We start from the raw sequence: 18,895 nt of genomic DNA, 5'->3' as shown, positions 1-18,895 counted from the left end.
CATATAGCCACACACAGTAAGATGTGCAGTACATCTCATTGTAATTTCAGCTCCCACAGCTCGTTACCTGCTGTTCACCCAAGATTGGCTCTTATTGTTGGGAGTGGTCATTTCAACCCATCTTCTGGTTAGTCATTTGCATTTTCATGCCCCATTACTTTATTACAAAGAGTGGAAACTCGCTCGTATGAAAGTGTCTCTGTAGGACTGCATTTCTGACACAAAAGGTGTTTAAAGATGGTTTATGGACTTCTCTTTCGTCATTAACCTGAGATGGCTTCAGTTCTGAGCAGTGCGAATTATGGATCATTGAAATTAAACACACAGTAGTTGTAACCTGATAGCCTGTTTGGTAAAAGAGACATTTAAACTGTGTTAATAATTCCTAGACTTTGTATTTGAGACCTCAAGGGATACTGTGTCTTGTTTTAACTGCACTGTTGCAATGAATTATATTTTTATAATGGCAATTATAATTTTGGATAGCTGACGAACCCACATGTTACTGAGCCGACATTGTAGTTCCCCTCAGTGCTAATGAGCTTGTTAGCATCTTTCAGCCTAATTCTTTTGATTTTATAGTGTGCAACTACTGTTTTGATATACTCTTACTGTTCTTATAGCATTCATCACTGCCGCAACAGACAGCTGTTGTTTAAGAGAAAAACAAACACACTGTGTGCAGCACCAAACAACAAACAAGCACAGTTGGTGACGTAATAGTGAGCATAGCAGTCAGCAGTTAAAAATAAGGATTTTTTTTTTTTTTTTCTGTTCAGAGTTATTGGAGACTTACCACATAAAAAAAAAACAATGAGTATTAGATTTCACATTGACAAAGTCAAAACACAGGCAAAAGCTTACATTAAAAAAAACCTGAAAATAAAAGATAACAATAAGATAAATGATGCAGGGAAGGATAACAAATCAGGTTTAAATAGAATTTAAAAACATGAATAAAGGTTAAAGGCAACGTAAACCTCAGATTTCACTCTGATCTAACCACTGCGTGTATACATATAACTTACTGTTGACTCGATTACTGTTAAATAGTTAAGACCAGCTAAGTAAAGGAAGTGATTCAACTAGAAGTCATGTTACCGTTTATTAAATTTGAGTGGAACAAAATATTTCAGTGTTTTTTAACACGCCCAGTTTTAAACTTCCTAGAAGTGATATAATATATATATATATATATATATATATATATATATATAATGTCAGAGCATTATGATGCATTATATGAATATTTAATACCCAATGTGTCAAAGGTGGAGTGTGCCTATTAAACATTTATTGTGGTCCAGCACAGACAAAAATAATTTAAAAAAGTTGGTTGAACTTTATTAATGTTTTCTAAACAAAGGACCCTTTCTACTAAAGGACAAAAACAAAAAAAACATCAGTTGTAGACACTTAGAAAATGTCCCAGTGAGGCGTGTGATGTTTTGCACAGTTGTCATGCAGGATATTGTCCACCAGAGTCCAGTGTTTGACTGTTGATCAGAGTCTGCTGCAGGTCAAACTGAGGATAGAGACGGAGATCAGAGGGGAGAAGGAGGAGGAGGAGTAGTTTGATGTTTCTGACTTTGTGCCAGATTTAACTAGACTCTGCTATGTAGTTTTGGCCCAGAGCCCTGTCCTTGTTTCTATAACTCTGTCACCCTGTCTTTTGCTCTTGTTCTGTTTCTGTCATCCACTCCGTCACATCTCTCACCTACTAATTGCTTTACTTTCCCTCCTCTCTTTTATTGTCTCGTTTCCCTTTCTGACTCTTTGTCCTCTCAAGTCGACCACCTGTCCACTTTCTCTCTACCTCTCGCCCCTCCTCTCGGTTACATCGTATGACCTTTGCTCTTCTGGAGCCTGTTTTAGGGTGACTTTTTGGCGGGACAGCTATTGATCCAGCATCGTGCGCTTGTGTGTAGATTTCACCTGTAAAGCTGACAAGTCAGTCGGAAGAAATCTAATGCGACATTCAAGTTGTCCCCATGTCAGTGTCAGCGTTATTGGTCCTGGACAGAAAAGAGACAGGATGTTTCATGTGTGCAGCGGTAGTAGAACTGCATGTCTACAAATGGCTGTAAATAGTTGAATTTGCCTCCAACAGCATCACAGCGAGCACAAAAGTTACATATTTATTTAGCCCTGCATTGGGTTCTAGTAATTCAGTACCTTAATAATAAATTGGACTAGCATGTTCGCCAAGCTGGGTGGTGGTGGGACATGATGACGTTGCCTTCTTCACTTGCTGAATAGTTCACCTATTTTTCATTTTCAAGCTCCCTCCCTCCTCTCTTCCTTTCCCTCTCCTTTCTACTCTTCCTCCCTGCCTTCTCAAGTCCCTCCCTCACTTCCTCTCCCCACATCCCGACAGTCTCATGTCCCAGGTGACAAAGGGGAGCTTTGCCCTTGAGCGCTCCATGCAGCGGGAGCAGTAAATATCTGTCTGCTGTGTGTGTGTGTGTGTGTGTGTGTGTGTGTGTGTGTGTGTGTGTGTGTGTGTGTGTGTGTGTGTGTGTGTGTGTTATATATTCTCTACAAATACTCAGGATACTCCCCATAATGAGGATGGTGTGATATTTTACTGCTCCTCTGAGAGGACTGAGCTCAACTCTGTTTGTGAAAGCGGGAAAGGAAATGCCGGCTGACAACTGTATTAGCCCAGAGCCCTTTTTTATTTCTTTTGAATATATACTGTAAGTATATCTGTTTTTTTAGGTGATAATACACTTCCAGAGCAAAGCCTTCCAAGAACTATTACGATGTTTCCAATTGGTACTTAGTGATATTTAGTGAGACATATCAGTGTAATGGATATAGTTATTAAGGTAAGGGTCTATCTTCAATGTTGTCTTTTCCAGATCTATAAGGCTATTTTACAGTAAAATGAGCTGTAAATCATAAATTTTTGCATTACAAATGAATTTGTAACTGATATTTAAAACCACAATGACTACAATATGGCCTATTGCCAACTCCCATCTGGTGATTTTCACTATAAATCTTTCTCAATTGAAATTTGCAGTAAATATACCATTGTATGATTACTGTATAGTGACAGAATTTTTTTTTTTAGTAGCACGTATAGCTCCGGTTGAAATTTTAATTAATTATACAAAAACATATATCTGAAAAGGAACAAAGTGCACCTGTTAAAAAGGGACTTTGGTCACCTAATAAAAAGTCATATAATTACATGGCAAATATACAATTGTATGTATGTATCCATATGTGTGTATGCACAAATACATCGTAGAAGATGTTATCCGTACTTGCCACCTTTCATCTTGCCTTATATTATTTAATTTTTGCTAATAGCAAAATTTAATTGTTAAAATACTCTACTTATTGAATAAATAAATAAATAAATACTATGTAAAACAACACACAAATACCACCATACAAATTTGTAATTGCAGTGTTATTTCCTCAGACAGTGGACTGAACCATACACTGTGTAATTGTTGACAGGCGCTTCCAGAGTGTGAGCACAACTGTGCCAAAAAAGACAATTTCCCATAAGTAGGCCTGACTCCCTTCCCCTGTCTGTTGTAACCTCCCCCGTAACCATGGTAACCCTGCCTTTTCCAAGGAGGGCTCACTGCAGCGTTAGCGGCGAAGGGGCCTGTGATCCACCAATCACATGTTCAGTTCTTCTGGTCCAGAGCATCTGTCACTCCCTCTATCAGTCCTCTCTGTCTCCGTTTGAATTTCTCTGTGTCCCGCTGATTGCCCATAACTCTCTTTGTCTCTCATCTGAGAGATAGCACTGGAAAATACCCACAATGCAGCGGCGTTATTCATCTGGAAATGTTGACAGAATGAGAAAGCAGGGGTTGAGGGAAGGATTCCTGCATGTGACTTGTCTATTCTCTGTGTGAACGTGTACATTAGTGTGTGTGATATTTCAGGCAGCACTCTCAGGATATCCAGGATTTTCCCACTTAAAAACGAACATGTATGGGTGTAACACACAAACTATGAAATATGATAAACTATGCTTATCATTTATTGTCAAAATACCACAGGAAGTGTATCCCAGGGATTTTCCATTTGCCAAAAGTTATGACCACAGTATTTGTTTATTCATCTGTGGAGGCCGGCCGGTCCACAGACAATAAACGTATGAGTATCCCTGGGATTTATGCTGATGTAGGATTTTTAAAAGCATAATAATGTTTTGTTTTAGTTGTCTTACTATTCTTAACCTTGGTTAATTTGCCATCGTGACAATCCTTCTCTAAAACTACATGATTTGAAGAATGGTGATAGTATTTCCTTTGTAGTGATACCCTGATACTGGTTGCTGCAACACGTCCTCATACCAAAACAAATAATGAAGTCTATATCCAGTGACTCCCAAAACAAGATCTATAAGCATTTTTAGTGCCCTTCATGGGGCCAACACATTCGGAAACGAAACTACATTCATTTGCCAACTTGACATTTACTGTGAGTGTTTTCAGCGCCCCCTATAGCACCAATACCTTCTTATACATAAATGAAGGAATAGCTAATTTGCTGACAACACTTACTGGACCTTCGGGGTCATGGTAACAATAATACCCACATGGCTAATATTGTGAAACAGTTGCAGCTCAGTTAAGTTTTTGAAAAATATTTTGGTTTGAGTTAAAGTACGTTTAAAATAAATCAACGCGTCACTTAAGTTAAATACGTTGCAGAGTTTAACTTTTGTGTGTAAGTTGAAAGAACTCAACGTTGACTTTTGTTTTCACGAGACACAAACGTTGGCCTCTTGGGTGAAAGTCACCCGACTTCCTCCTTTGTTCATGAGATAATCACTACGGCCACTAGAGGTCGCCTACGTAAACGTTTTTCATTTTAACGATCTTAGGTTTTAAAAAATTGCCCAATGTCAACATAATGCATCTGGTTGATCTGCTGTATATGTAGTCATAAATCATTTAGCTTCGTCAACACTTAAGAGATGTGTGTGGCCCTCCAAGATGAATAATCACATCGCATTCCACCCACAGGCGGAAAAACACAAGATCAAACACATAACTGGGGCGTTATGCTGCGTGTTACGCAGAACACAGATATTGATCAGATTGAGCTTTGTATGTACATCCTCCAGTCGGGCAGCGTTTATACTTGGCTGCCATCTTATTGTGCTGGGGTTTAGCTCTGAGCAGGATTTACGAGGAGAAGCCAGTGGGGGCGAGCATCTCGTGCCCGGCTCCCGCTCAGCTGACTGCAGTTGGGGCGTGTCTGCTGAGGGGCGAGAGGTGGGGAGACAGTGGGTGTCCCTAATACTAAAGGAAAAGCCCCTAATCCCCTGTTAAAGTGTCCCCATTGATTGTTGGGAGGGCCCCACTGGTCCGCTCGCCCGAAAATAGCGTCTGGTGTTATTGTTGTTGTTCTCTGCTGTCACTGGACTCACAACCCCCACCACAACCACCATCACTGGCCTGGCACCACCAGTAGGCACTTATAAAATCACCACCACAGCACTCATGCATTGAGAGCCCCCTGGGTGATTCTATGCTGCCAGGTACAGCAAACCCAGCCTGCATGACATCTACTCGCAGCCCTCACCACTGGTCTTTGTTAGGAGGGGGGAAAAAAAAAAAAAAAAGCTGATAAGCAGGATGACAATAAAGAGCAGTGTTTTGGCAAACACTGTGGGAGGCAGGGAGAGTGAACCGGAGAGAATGAGGTGGAGGGAAAGAGGGAGAGTGGGTGGGATAACAAGGGGAGGGGGGCATTTTAGCGAAAGTATTTGTTTCAGCTGCTATTTTCAGTTTGGCCCCCTCTCCCTGCTTGCCTACCCAACCTTGGATATCAAGATCACACTGACACCCCAACCCACCCTCAGAGTAAATGAAGGTGAGGAAGAAGAGGAAGGAGGCAGAGAGGGAAGGAGAAGCCTCAGCCATTATGGTAAGTCAGGGTGCTCGTCCTGCACCCTCCCCTTTCTGGATGAAGGTGCTTTCTGGGGCAGGGGCCAGCTTCAGCGAGGCAGCAGGGATTTACCCTTGTTGACACATTTAAAAAAAAAAAAAAAAAAAGACAACGCGAGGGGACAGCGAGGGAGAGAGGCAGTAAAGGGGATTTGGCGTGTGTCCTTTCTGCAGCGTGAAAGACTAGGAGACGCTCAGTGCTTTGTTTACTCACCACCGCCGAGTTATACAAACCCCCCTCCCCTCTTCTTTTCCTCCCTACATCCTTTTCTTTTACCCCCCCCCCCCCTAGTATACTCACTTCTTCACCCCTCCCTCCCTCCATCCCCTCATCTGATGTGCATGGAAGCATCGACCAGACAGTGGAAGGCAAAGACCTGCTGGATCCACCAACCTAGCATTTCTTGGTGTGCTTTGATTTTTTTTTTTTTTTTTTGATTTTTTTTTTTTTTTAAACTCTGTTACCTGGGCCAATGGCACCTTGCTCTTTCCTCCAAGTGGGATGGATGTTCATGTGGCTGAGATCAGGGCAGTGCTAGCTTACTGACTGACTGAATAGATGACTGGTTGGCTGTTCGGCTGCTTGGCTGCCTCTGGGCTCAGGTTTCACTCTTCGACATTCAGAGGAGAGAAAGAAAGAGGGAAAGAAAGTGAACATGGCTGTGGAGGAAGGTGCTGTCTTCTTAACCCAAGTGAGTTACTTATTCTTATGTCTTTAATCATATGTTTAAATTTGATTTGTGTGGTGATTTTGTATTATCTTAGAAAGAGAAGTTAAAGAGACTCTCTCAGAGGTTGATGTTGTGAATGCAGCGGTGCAACAAACAACTGGGATGACCTGGTCTTGTATCATTCATTATGACTGCCTTGGCTCCGTTGGTGTTTATGAACTTGAAGAGTCATCTGATCTTCTGCAATCAGATGAACAGTGCTTGAAGCATTTATATTTGTGGGAGGGTTTGATCCTGCATGGTAATAATGTAGAGATTACAGATTTGGTGACTTGGCTCGTACCGTGTGCGTTCATGTTCTTTCTATTTATTTCCTTTAAAGAATTAGTTTGACATTTTGGTAAAAACACTTCTCAGATATTGATTTAAAAGGAAGTTAAGTGATGTGTTATGTATTTTTAAAATATTTAATCAGAGACAGCCAGCTGTCTCTCCCTGCTTCTTGTCTTTATGCTAAACTAAGATAGCCTTCTCAGTGTAGCTTCATATTAAGGTTATTAAGGACAATTTAAGATGCAGCCAAGGCTTGTATGTACTTAAAGGAATTCATCACCAATATCTTAAACTTTTAAAATTGAAGCATGCACATTATATGATCTATGGCTCTGTTAGACAACGATGTGAGACAGACAAAACTGAACTGAATCACACCTCAGCTAAAGCTTTTTTTTTTTTCTTAGGAAAGCTGTTTCAACTGAAAATACACTGATGAACATTTATTATTCACAATTTTTTTTTTTTATGTGATTCAGGATTCAGAAAGTACTTTACTCACTTCATTCATTCATTCATTTACTTACTCACACCGTATCTCACTATCATTGCTCCTGGTGGGATTTAGGAAGTGTGACACCACTTGTCTCCTCTTTGCCCTGCTTCTGAAACATCTAGTGAAGGTTATGGTTGATGCTTTAGATAACACCACACAATAGTTCCAGTCACAAGAGCTGTGAAGCAGTGTGTTGCTGCACTGCACACACTATGGCACGTCTTCAACATTGCATTTTACATTTGAAATCTGAGGAGGCTCTACAATGTTAAGACTCCTCATATAGATTGCCATTCATTGCTCTGCTAATAACGTGCCTTGTATCCATCCATCTGAAAGCCTTCATGATGATTTTCTGGTATGAGCATGTTGACAGTGAAATGGGGGCATTAATTCATCAATAGCTTTGCTATTTTTAGCCTTGAGAGAAAGAGGCAAATCATGATTCTCTGAGAGACTGAGCGGGGCATGGGATTTAGGAAGTTGTAACTCTTTAGAGATGAGAGAAATGGATGTGGTTGCTGGAATGAGGTGCTCTGGCATCGGTGGACGTGCTACTCGATGCATCAGGCTTTGTGCTGGTAGAGCTGTGGAGCTCTGAGTTTTGTGCTGTCAGGAGAGAAAGGGATGAAGTAAAACAATACGGCCACTGCTGGTCTGTCTCTCCTCTTCTCAGCTCCCTCGGTTCACACAGAGCCTACAGCATGTGTCAGTGTTTGTATACATACTTGTATCTGCATGTAAGTAAAGAATGTCCTTAAGTGCTTGCTGACATGTATAGATGAATGTATTCTTTCTTACCAATGGCTGAAATGCTGAGCGAATCTTTGTTCTGTTACAAGCTCGGTGCAGAGTGCCAAACTGACATCATTGTAGTCTGGCAGGCCGGGGATATCAGTCTTTATACGAACTAAATATCCTCTATCCATGGACTATCACTGTGTTGATGTCATGATGAGAAAAAGTGCCAAGTACAGATTCAGCAGTAACGAAAACAAACGGAGAACTAGAATGAAAGAACCACCCAAAAATCTGACTGCTCAGCCTTTATTTGATGTTCCCAGTGCCTTAGTACTGTACATGAGGGTTGTATACATTATATATCGAGCTGTATTTTGCAGTAAGTATACACAAAAAAAAAAAAATCTATATTCTTTAAAAATGTATCCCCTGATCTATTATCAGACTATTAAATAGGCAGTTACCATCACATCTGTCCTGAATATATGGGTAGTAGAGGCCTATTAAACCTGCTGGGCAAACTACACCTGCTAGTATGCTCGGAGCAGTTCAGTCATTTAAAGGAACTTGTAAGGGGGAAAAAAACAGTATCGATACAAAACTGCCCACTTGCGACTTGACAAGCAGAATTGGGCAAACTGGGCTTTACTTGCGACCTCTTGTGGCTGTATTGAATACAACGGTGACAAAAGAGGAAGTCAGGTGACGATGTATAAGATTCACAGAGTCGGCGTAAGAAGGAAGGTTAGCAGTGGTTAGATGGATCAAAACACAGGACTTTTACCCTGGAGGCCGCTGTTTGTTTCCTGTATGAAAACAGATGTTTACTGTATTTTAAGTTAAGTACAAACGATAACGTAGCCTATGTGATGTTTTTAAGTAATGTATCGCACTTACGTGACATACGTAATGCAACATCTGACAACATTCAAACTAATTAAATGGAAATTATAAAATACTTGCATAACTGGATATCAAATTACACCTTTGGAAGGACGCTGAAAACCAATAATTCATGCTATTTTTTTTCTCTCCTTCTTTTGTCCAAAATAATTTTGCATCTTTGTCAACAATTTTTGCAGTTGCAGCTGTGACTAGCTCCTCATTTGTCCAGTTCATTGTGGGACAACAAGATTCATCAACAGGTGTCAAAGTGCTTTCAAATGCAAAGGTTTTTTTTTGTTTGCATACAGTTTTTTGCGAGTATGCTTGATTCTGACTCTTATGTTTTGGAAAACCTCTCTATAACTCATCATTAAAGTGGACAGGTCAATATATCAGCCAGACACATCTCAGAGGGATGTTTAAGGGGATATGTGAAACCTGATATCAGTGTCTGCCTCAAAAGTCCAGTATTGGCAGGCGTGCCTTTGGCTAATGAAACAGATTGAGTTTTAATGAGTTGTCTGTCTTCAAAGAGCTTAATCAAAGTCCGACTCTCAATAGTGTGAAACAGGTGCAGCGATGTGATCAAACCTACCCATTACGGTTCTTTAAATGGCAAAGGCTTCACTGGTATTCATTCAGTTTTTCCTCTCCCTTTTAAAGAGCATCTGCAGACACCAGTCAGTGACCACATGGCATTTCTAATTAGGACTGGGATGGTTCATTTTCATTTTTACAGCGTCTTACCCGGAAATTAGCTGCATTTTTAACTTTTTAAGACCGTAATAGGGAATGATGGTATAATTTTCAGCTTTTCCAGTCATCACTTGTCTGTCAGATTTCTCTCTCTCTTTCTCTCATCCTCTCCCTTCTATCTAACATTAGATTAATTCTTTCCTTCAGGCTTAACCTAGTCTTTAATGGCCCCATTTTCTTTGAACCTCTGATCTGCGGAGGCTTAATTATATTTCTCTTACTAATCTCTTGCCCTGTCCTGTGTAATGCTTCATTCACAAAGACTCCAAGATCCTTCATGTTGGACGTAGATGGGATGTGGATGGAGGGTCGGACATGTTGGTCACCGGTTTTCACTGCAGGCATTAAAGGATAAACCGACGAGAGTAATAATGTGGAAATGAATGTGGACGACTTAATCTGTTGGTACCTAAGCTTGAGCTGATGAAGGAGAATGACAAATTACATTTAAAGGACTAATGCAAATTGGTAACCATCACAGAAACATGTCAACTTTAACACCAAGCTGTCCTCTCTATTGAATATCTGTATATATTTCTTCCATTTCATGTTTGACGTAATATTCGACGATGTGCATGCTTCCTATCCAAAGCAGTGTGACCCGTGTATTTCCATGTCAGAGGTTTTAGAGTGGTCACGTATGTGGTGACACTCAACAAAGCCTGAGAGTCGTTGGTTACACAGGCGTGCTACACACAACAAGGACATATGCCAGTTATGTAAGAAACAAGTCAACTGTTGGGATCCGTAGCAGCCGTTCAGACGTGCACCCAGAGGCACACATGCTGCACAGATATTGTGTTAGATAGACTTGGACTTGAGTAACTGATCATGAAGCTAGGACCGATGACAAGTGTTATTCTCAGGGAAATATTAGGTTCATCCTGAAGTTGGAGCTGGGCATTAACTGTCTTTCTGTCATTTAAAATGACCCAAGTGCTCCACCAGAAAGGTAACAATCGTGCTAAAATACAGAGATAAAGACAAGAAAATTATACTGAAGAAATGAAAGCACTCTTAAGTGAAAATGAATAATGTCAATATCAAATGAACATAGAGAGAAGTCCAGGGCCATTGTTAGAGTTCTGCTGAGTTCAAACAAATGTTATGTTCATTGAATAATCATTGTGAGACAAAATACAACAATCCTAATATTTGGATTTTATTTTTTTATTTTTAATGAATAAGCTTTTAAAGATGCTATTTTTTCAGAATTGGAATAGAGAGAGGGATTTTTTTCTTTCTTGTTTTTGACAGATTTTAGAACTGCCCTGCCAAATACTAAGGAAAACATCAACAACAAAAAAAGGAGAGGAGAGGAGAAAATGAACAATAAAGAAATGTAAAGAAATGTATGAAGTTTCTTTTGGGGTCATGACCTTATAATCTTGATTATTATCTCAGTACATTAACCTTTCTTGCTCTACTATTTTCACATCACAGAAACATTGTTTTCATTCCAGCAGGGCACCACTTGTCACTGTGAATCATGTTGATACCGTACAACATGCATACATCATAGGATTCAAGAAAAAGTGCAGGAAATTAACTTCAGTGAGGGTGTTTTGGTGGGAAACTGATGACAGAGGGTGCCTGCTGGCTGCTGTCGGACTGGACAGGAGCCAAAGTGTTTGTACATCATGAAGTCATCATGAAGGACACTGATTCCTTGTGTCCATGTCCATAACTAACCAGTGGAATACCTTGATCTTCAGACTATACCGGTCTTTGTTAGTTGTAATCATTGCAACCTGCCTTTCGATTTGTCTCATTAGGTTGCTGTTGTAATTAGAAAATTGTGTCTTTTTGCTCAGTTGTCATTTGCATAGTCACAATGTTCATAAAAACCTTTTGGAGTCAGGCAACAGAAGATTCAAGCAACGGCAACGTAGTTTTCACAGTCAATGGCCTATTTCCCTGTTCAGTGCAGCAGTGCCAATATTAAAGATTCTTATGCAGCTGCTACCAGGGACCCTCTCTCACACACTACCACGGACAGTTTTTATTATGTCTCTTTAAAGGTTTCATATTGTATCAAATCTTATTTCCATTTCTTTTTTTAATTATAAAGCAGGCTAAGGTGTGCTATGAAGTCTGTGAAAGTGTCAAAATGTTCAGTACATGGAGCAATACACACAGTCCGTATTCAGCGACATTTGGACGTTTTGTAGGTTTAAGATGTCACAGTGAATTTGTGATGCCACAAACTGACACTGATGTGTGCCCTTCATACGGCCCATTGTCCAAACCTTTTATGCAGAAGAAAGCACAGTTGTCATACTGTTAGTGTACTGATATCAGTGCGTCTTTAAGGACACAAACTCAAAATATGTCATTCTTGGTAAAGCTCCAGCAAGAAGCTTGAGAGAAGAGATGTAAAACTCAACTGAGATTGTTTTTGGTATTTAAAACCACAAAATATATTTTAATGGATATCAAGACTGCAAATAATAGACCAGAAAAGTGTAAAACATGGGACCTCCAAAGGTTTTACACAATGACGTTACTTCTGGACATGCATGTGTTGATGGTAGTGGCTGAATCTGTTTGTAGTTGTTCTTGGCTTGGGGCTCATTGTTGTTGTTCAGTGATCATGCTGGTTCAGGCTCTGTACCAGTAACTCAGTTTGTATCATCAAGGTCACAAGAGCAGAAATATCTTTAGAGGCTCAGTGCTATGAAACAGTCCTCTCGGGATGGAGGGGTATAGAGAAAGGAAGAAGAAATGTTTAGATAAAAGCCGATTGGCTGTACAGATATGACTTTTAACTTAATGGTTTCTTGTAATCGGGAAATGACTTGGTTTCCAGTTAACACTGGTCCATTTGCCACTAATTTGATTATATACGCTTGCATAAGCACACACAGACACAAATATTTTCCTCTCAGTTTCATACAGAGTATCAGTGGAACAATCTCATGCTGGATGTCTTGTTCACTCACATTTTGGCATTGGGTCAGATCCCACTATGCTCGTCAGAGTTATTTCTGGACAAGCATGGCAGAGGGGGAGGCGGAGAACACAATGTTGGATAACCGCTCGTACCGTTTGGCCCCGCTGAGTTTATCCTAAGTGTCTCTGGACACGAGGCTAAATTTAGCAGGTCTGGGCTTTTGATAATTCGGGGGAATTTGGTTTTTCAGCCTCTATCATGAAGCTGTTTATCGCAGCTTCTCTCCCTCCTGCTCTCAGCAGCTCCCGTGCTGAGTTTTACAAAATGCTCTTTGCGAGGCTGTAGTGGAGAAGGAAGACAAAATGTGCAGAGTTTGCTGTGTGTCATTTCATATCAAACCAGATGTCCTCGGAGCCAACTTGAACACAAACAAAGAAACACAAGCTCTGCCTCTTCTTCTCTCTTTTTTAGCTTTCCTTATCTCTTTTTCTTCTCCACTCTCATCCTTATTTCGATCTCTCTCCCTCTCTCTCCCTCCCCCCTCCCTCTCACACTCACACACACATACAAATGCTCTCCACATTTATTATAGGGGCAAAAACATGCTTGCCTCATCATTTTATTTTGGTATGCCAAGCCCTATTTCTGTAGTGAAATAAAGGACAGCCAAGCACAATAGAGGATGCTCTGCATCTCGTAGCGTGGCGACATAAAACTGCTTTTCTGGTGGACACAGAGGAGATCACTGAGGAGAAGAGGAGGTCTCTGTAGCAGCTGGAAGGACCACCCGGTCACTGAACTTTTTTCACTGGGGAATCCGAGACATTTGGATTTAACAAAGCTGAAATAACAGGCTGCTGGGATCTGATGGATGGCGGAGGATCATGTGAATTGTTGGGACGATACGCTGTGGCTCTGTTCTCATGGATTTACTTATTGGAATATTTGCATTCGCTTGACTTTTAAACACCAGCGGACTTTACTGTGTTGATTTTAATGTGGCAGTGGACACACTGTATTTGTGGATGCTGGCTTTGTTTTAGACGTTTTTGGATGGTTGAGAAACGATGACAGAGTTCTACCTGGTACAGTAACGCATGTGCTTCTGCTCTCTGGCATGCCCGCTTGTAACAGGTTTAGGTTTTCAGGCAGATAATCATGTGTCCAGTGTCTATGCTTACCTCCTCTCTCCTTCTCTCCATCTCTCTCTCGCTTGCCTCTCGTTCTCTCTTCCGCTCTCTTTTGTTTTGCTCCTCTCCAGTCTGATAGTAATGCCAGTTACCTGCGAGCTGCCCGGGCAGGGAACCTCGAGAAGGTCCTTGACTACCTGAAGACTGGGGTTGAGATCAACATTTGCAATCAGGTAAGCTTTCTGAGACTTTTATGAAGAAACTCAAGTGTTCCTGTGAGTGTCTGACTCATCCTCAGGATTGTAATTCTTCTCTAAAAACAGAAATATGCTCCATCAGCAGAATTTCAGATTGAAGAATAAAGTGTTCGTGTCTAACTAAACAAACGTCGTCCCCAAGATGAAATATGTTATGATTTCAACCAATCCTTTAAGCGCGGTTAAACGTCATCTCATTGCATATCTTCATGCATGAGCCACTCTAACTGCTGTGCGTGTGTTTATTTCTCAGAATGGTCTGAACGCTCTTCATCTTGCCTCCAAGGAGGGGCACGTAGAAGTTGTTGCTGAGCTGCTGAAGCTCGGAGCCACTGTGGATGCAGCCACAAAGGTAAGGCCCGCCCCATCACCCATCACGCCCCACTGACGGTACAGGACTATATTTGGATCCAGCACAAAACATGGCTGCTCTGTGGGCTTTAAAAGCATGTAGCTACAGTAACAGTAGAACTACTGTTAAGTGTGCAGCCTTTGTTAGGGTTTAATACTAGATCAATATTTAATGACCCCTGTGGAGATTGCTGTTGGAAACAGAGAATTAAGCAAGAAAAAAAAAATCTATATGTCAGAAGGTAATATATTATTTTATAAATGTATGTAATAAAGAACAAGGCAGGCAAAAACAGTAATAGCATTGTTTTATTTCTTGTATTGAGCAATGTATCATAAAATAAGGAAGGTCTCTTCTTTGGGAGTATCTTTATTCTGATATTCTGATGCTAAAAGGAGTTTAGAGGGAAAGATATTTAAAACATTATTCATATTTTTGCCTTGAAGGCCTTCACCCATATTTAGTCGTCTGGTTCACCTCTCTGCCCCGGGCCACTTGCCTGGTGCTGACATAAACATAGGACCCAATAAAATATTCAAGATCAAGGAGAAAATCTCCCCAATTAAAATCGCTCTCTCTTGTGACCCTGAGGATGCTGAGGGATTAGTTTGTTTGGGATCTTGGGAATCCACTGCCTGCGTCCTATTGCCTATCAATTTCTATTTTACGCAGCAGGAGGAGGCAACGCTGTCGAGGATACCTAGATTTAGTAACACTGAGGGTTTCATTTAGGCTGTGTGGCTGTTTAAGTTAATTGTTTATCCGCCCCTCTAATGTTGTGCTGCTCTCGTGTGGGAGAATTAAACAAGAGGTCTTTCTCCTCGCTTCATTAGGCCCCTGAGCAGCTCTGGGGCAAATGCTACCCCCGTGAAAGTTGCAGTTTTGAGACAGAGATCAGAGAGGTGTTGGTTTGACTCTGTTGTATTTGTGTGTCCTGTAGTTTATGTCGTTTTACCGGATTGTGAAGATTTATCTGTTCAGTATGGAAGAGCCAGAGATACTGTTGATTCTACTTAAGTGTAGTGTTATCCGGCACTGACATGAAAGGCATTCAGTGGTGCAGCTTTGTCTCCTTGAAATTACTTTTACATACCGCTAATTTGTTTTTTCCAAATATGTTTGATGAAAAGGTAATTGGCAAAGTTTTTCCAGTGAATAAATTGCCACAGTCTAGGAAAGATGTTCATTAAGTAATACTTACTGTAGTGTCTTGTGCTTCAAGTTACTTAATTGACATTTTCAATATCTGGCCAAGACCATGATCTTTCCCTCATTCTATCAAAGTGCCTTCAGTGCCTAAATATAGCAATGTAAAAGTTGAATCGTGTTCAGCTGCTATGAGCAGATACTGTTTTGCAAGAGCAGATTTTGTTGGGAAACAAATAGAACAACTTGTCAGTGAACACTTTGCAGACGTGGGTTGTCATGGTGGGTGTTCAGGAGTTGCAAAACACTGCAGTTAGCATTTCTTCAACACGAGAGTGCGTGTGTGCCAGTCTGCTGCAAATTATAATAGATGTGAATCAGCGTTGCTTCTAACCAAAGCTGAAAAATAAATATTGCACCGATGTTCATGACATTGTGTCTACCTCTTGTAAAGAAATGTGCATTGTATATATTTGTATTATTTGTCAGTTATAAAAGGCTCTGAACAATTCAATAAGTTCAAGTATAGATATGTGACAAATTAAAGGAAAAGCCTGATAGTTTGACCCCTACAGTGCGGGGTTCTGGTGGCTATGTTTGCTGGCATGTTTTGGGTCCCCTTGTCCCCCCAAAGAAAAAGACTCACTACAAATGAATACAAAGTTGTTCTGAATGATCATCTTTATCCTGTGATGAAACATTTCTATCCTGATGCGAGAGGTGTCTTGTAGGACGATAATTCCCTCATCCACAGGGCATGCGAGGTCACTAAATGACTTGATGAGTATGAAAATGCTGTGAATCAAATGCGAGCACCTTCGCAGTCACCAGATCTTTTGACTCTTGACTGGCGTGTTAGTGAGCATCTTCCACCAATATCTTCAAAACACCAAAAGGGGTCATTTTTTTGGAAGACTTGGCCAAATCACTATGATGCTGTTCGGGCAGCATGTGGCCCAATGCTTTACTGAGACATTTAATATTCGTCTTTCCTTTAACTTGTCACCTTCTGTTTATGTGTCTGTGCGACAGGCCCTGAGTGTCAAACGTAAAGCACAATCAGTCTTGTCAATTATACAAAAGTATAAACTAACAGCATAATGGGTCTTACTTTTTTGTCCTCCAGAAAAGCCTTTAGGTTGACTAAAGGACACACGCTGTTGTGTTCAGCTACATTACATACCAGAAAGTCTTGTCTCTTTGTTATGCCTAAGCAGACATGGCTATCAGGTGTCCCTGCTACAGTATACAGTACATGTGACTGGTCATTGGTGCGCAAAAGCAACTTGGTCACTAACAAATCCCTGTATCGCGTTGGCAGGAGGCAGGCTGAGGGTCGACTGCCCTCACAAGGACCTGCACAGGTTCACGTAGTTTTATTTAAGGCCGAGGCTCGTTTGTGTGTGGTACTCCGGGATCGGAAGTGACACATTGTTGGCAGTGCAGGCAGGGGGATGCCAGAGCTGGAACGCCAGCAGTACAAACATGTGATCGGTGTGAGGGGATTCACTGGGGCACATGGATACTGATGTTGGATATATATACAGGCTATAGTGGCACCCGGTCACAATCACCCCCACCCCCCACCCCCCCCCCCACACACACACACACACACACACGCATACAAGCAAAGCGGTGGGACAGGTGTGGCAGAGCTTAACACACATTCTTGTGGTTGTTCCATGTAATCCAGAAAGGAAACACTTCTCTGCACATATCCTCACTGGCCGGCCAGACGGAAGTCGTCAAAGAGCTGGTCACTAATGGAGCCAATGTCAACGCACAATCTCAGGTGGGATACACTTAGCACCCACACGTGTACACACACCCAATGTCAAAATGACAGTAAAGTCCTGTTGTTCCACCTTCAGGACCTAAAACAAAATGTAATTACAGTGCTGTGATGCGCACGTTTGTTTGGATGATACGGTATCACGAAGTCACTGATATCGAGGGAAACACTCAGAGGAAAGATCTTCACTCACACAATCTGGCATCGAGCCAACTAGGCCTCTGCCTCCCCAGGAAACTGCTGTCATTGCATTTTACATTTAACTCTATCAGATCAAGGTGAGAGGAGAGATTTCAAACACCTTCTTTCTCTGTGGTCCTACTAACCGTCAAAACAGCGAGCAGCTACACAAAAGTCTTTACCTTCACGCTCTACCTTGACATCTTCTCGTCTGGGGATTTATCACTCTCAAAATGACTGATATAATTTGATAGATTAGGTGTCATCATTGAAGGCGTAAGAGAACATTTTACATTACATTCACAGTGTATTTTATGATGTAAGTATTTCCAAAGTAGAGGGAAAAGCCTGCAGTGCTCTAATAATCCCAAACTAAATTAAGAAACTGAAACATCTCTCAGCAAGTGTCTGTAAAATAAACCTTCGCTTGTTTTCATGTGTGTGTGTGTTTTGGTCCATGATGTGTGCAGAATGGCTTCACCCCTCTGTACATGGCAGCCCAGGAGAATCACCTGGAGGTGGTACGATTCCTTCTGGAGAACAGTGCCAGCCAGAGTATGGCCACTGAGGTACTGTACGTGTGTGTGTGTGTGTGTGTGTGTGTGTGTGTGTGTGTGTGTGTGTGTGTGTGTGTGTGTGTGTGTGTGTGTGTGTGTGTGTGTGTGTGTGTGTGTGTGTGCGCGCGCTCTTATGTGTATGAGTGTCAGTCCTGTGCCTGCCTCTCTTACAGTCAAACCGTTTCAGTATGTCTCCATGCCTTTTCTCTGCCTCGGTCATGTGTGGTCTTTTACATCTGTTGTACTAACCACCTTCATCTCCTCCTCTGTTTCCTTCCCCTTCACCTCCCCACCCCCACCCACCCGCCACCCTTCTGCATCTGCCTGTGTCTCTGTCTTTGTCTTTATCTCTCTGTCCTCTTCTCACTTTCCCCTCTCTGTCTTTTCCTCGTCCTTTCTGTCTCACATCCTCGTTCGGTCTACCTCTCTTGTATTTCCACCCTTCTACCACCCCCCCCCCCCTCCCCCCATCTCTTCATGAGCGACTAGGCAGAGCCACATTGATTGGTAGTGTATGGTGGTGGAGACAGAGTGACCTTGAGTGGGTCACAGATGAGGTCCGCTCCGCTCCACTCGCTGCTGCTGTTGCTGCTGTTACTGCTCTGATTTACGTTGCTCAGCCCGTGGACAACCCATACACACCCATACTTACCAGGCAGCACACGTATACACACACGAACACGTGCACGCATGGAGATAAAAAGCTGATGGGCCTAATGCCACACTTAGGGCAGTCTATCTATGAGCTACAGTACATGCTAGGACACGGGATGCCC

At 41.6% G+C, this 18,895-nt stretch overlaps 1 protein-coding gene across 13 annotated transcripts in view; it reads left to right on the top strand.

Moving 5' to 3' along the window:
• Positions 1-18,895, top strand: part of ank3a (ankyrin 3a) — a 97,696-nt gene that overhangs the window by 20,873 nt on the left and 57,928 nt on the right. For all 13 annotated transcript variants that reach the window (XM_069144494.1, XM_069144495.1, XM_069144492.1 and 10 more), the window contains exons 2-5: positions 13,967-14,068; positions 14,346-14,444; positions 17,284-17,382; positions 18,033-18,131. In XM_069144494.1, the coding sequence (XP_069000595.1) occupies positions 13,967-14,068; positions 14,346-14,444; positions 17,284-17,382; positions 18,033-18,131 (399 nt within the window). The remainder of the gene's footprint in view (positions 1-13,966; positions 14,069-14,345; positions 14,445-17,283; positions 17,383-18,032; positions 18,132-18,895) is intronic.

This window comes from Embiotoca jacksoni, unplaced genomic scaffold (assembly GCF_022577435.1).
Source record: "Embiotoca jacksoni isolate LCO1_2020_lvr unplaced genomic scaffold, fEmbJac1.0.p SCAF_12, whole genome shotgun sequence".
Lineage (NCBI taxonomy): Eukaryota > Metazoa > Chordata > Actinopteri > Embiotocidae > Embiotoca > Embiotoca jacksoni.
The sequence above is the reverse complement of the archived record's forward strand: the minus strand, read 5'-3'. Positions and strand labels throughout refer to the sequence as shown.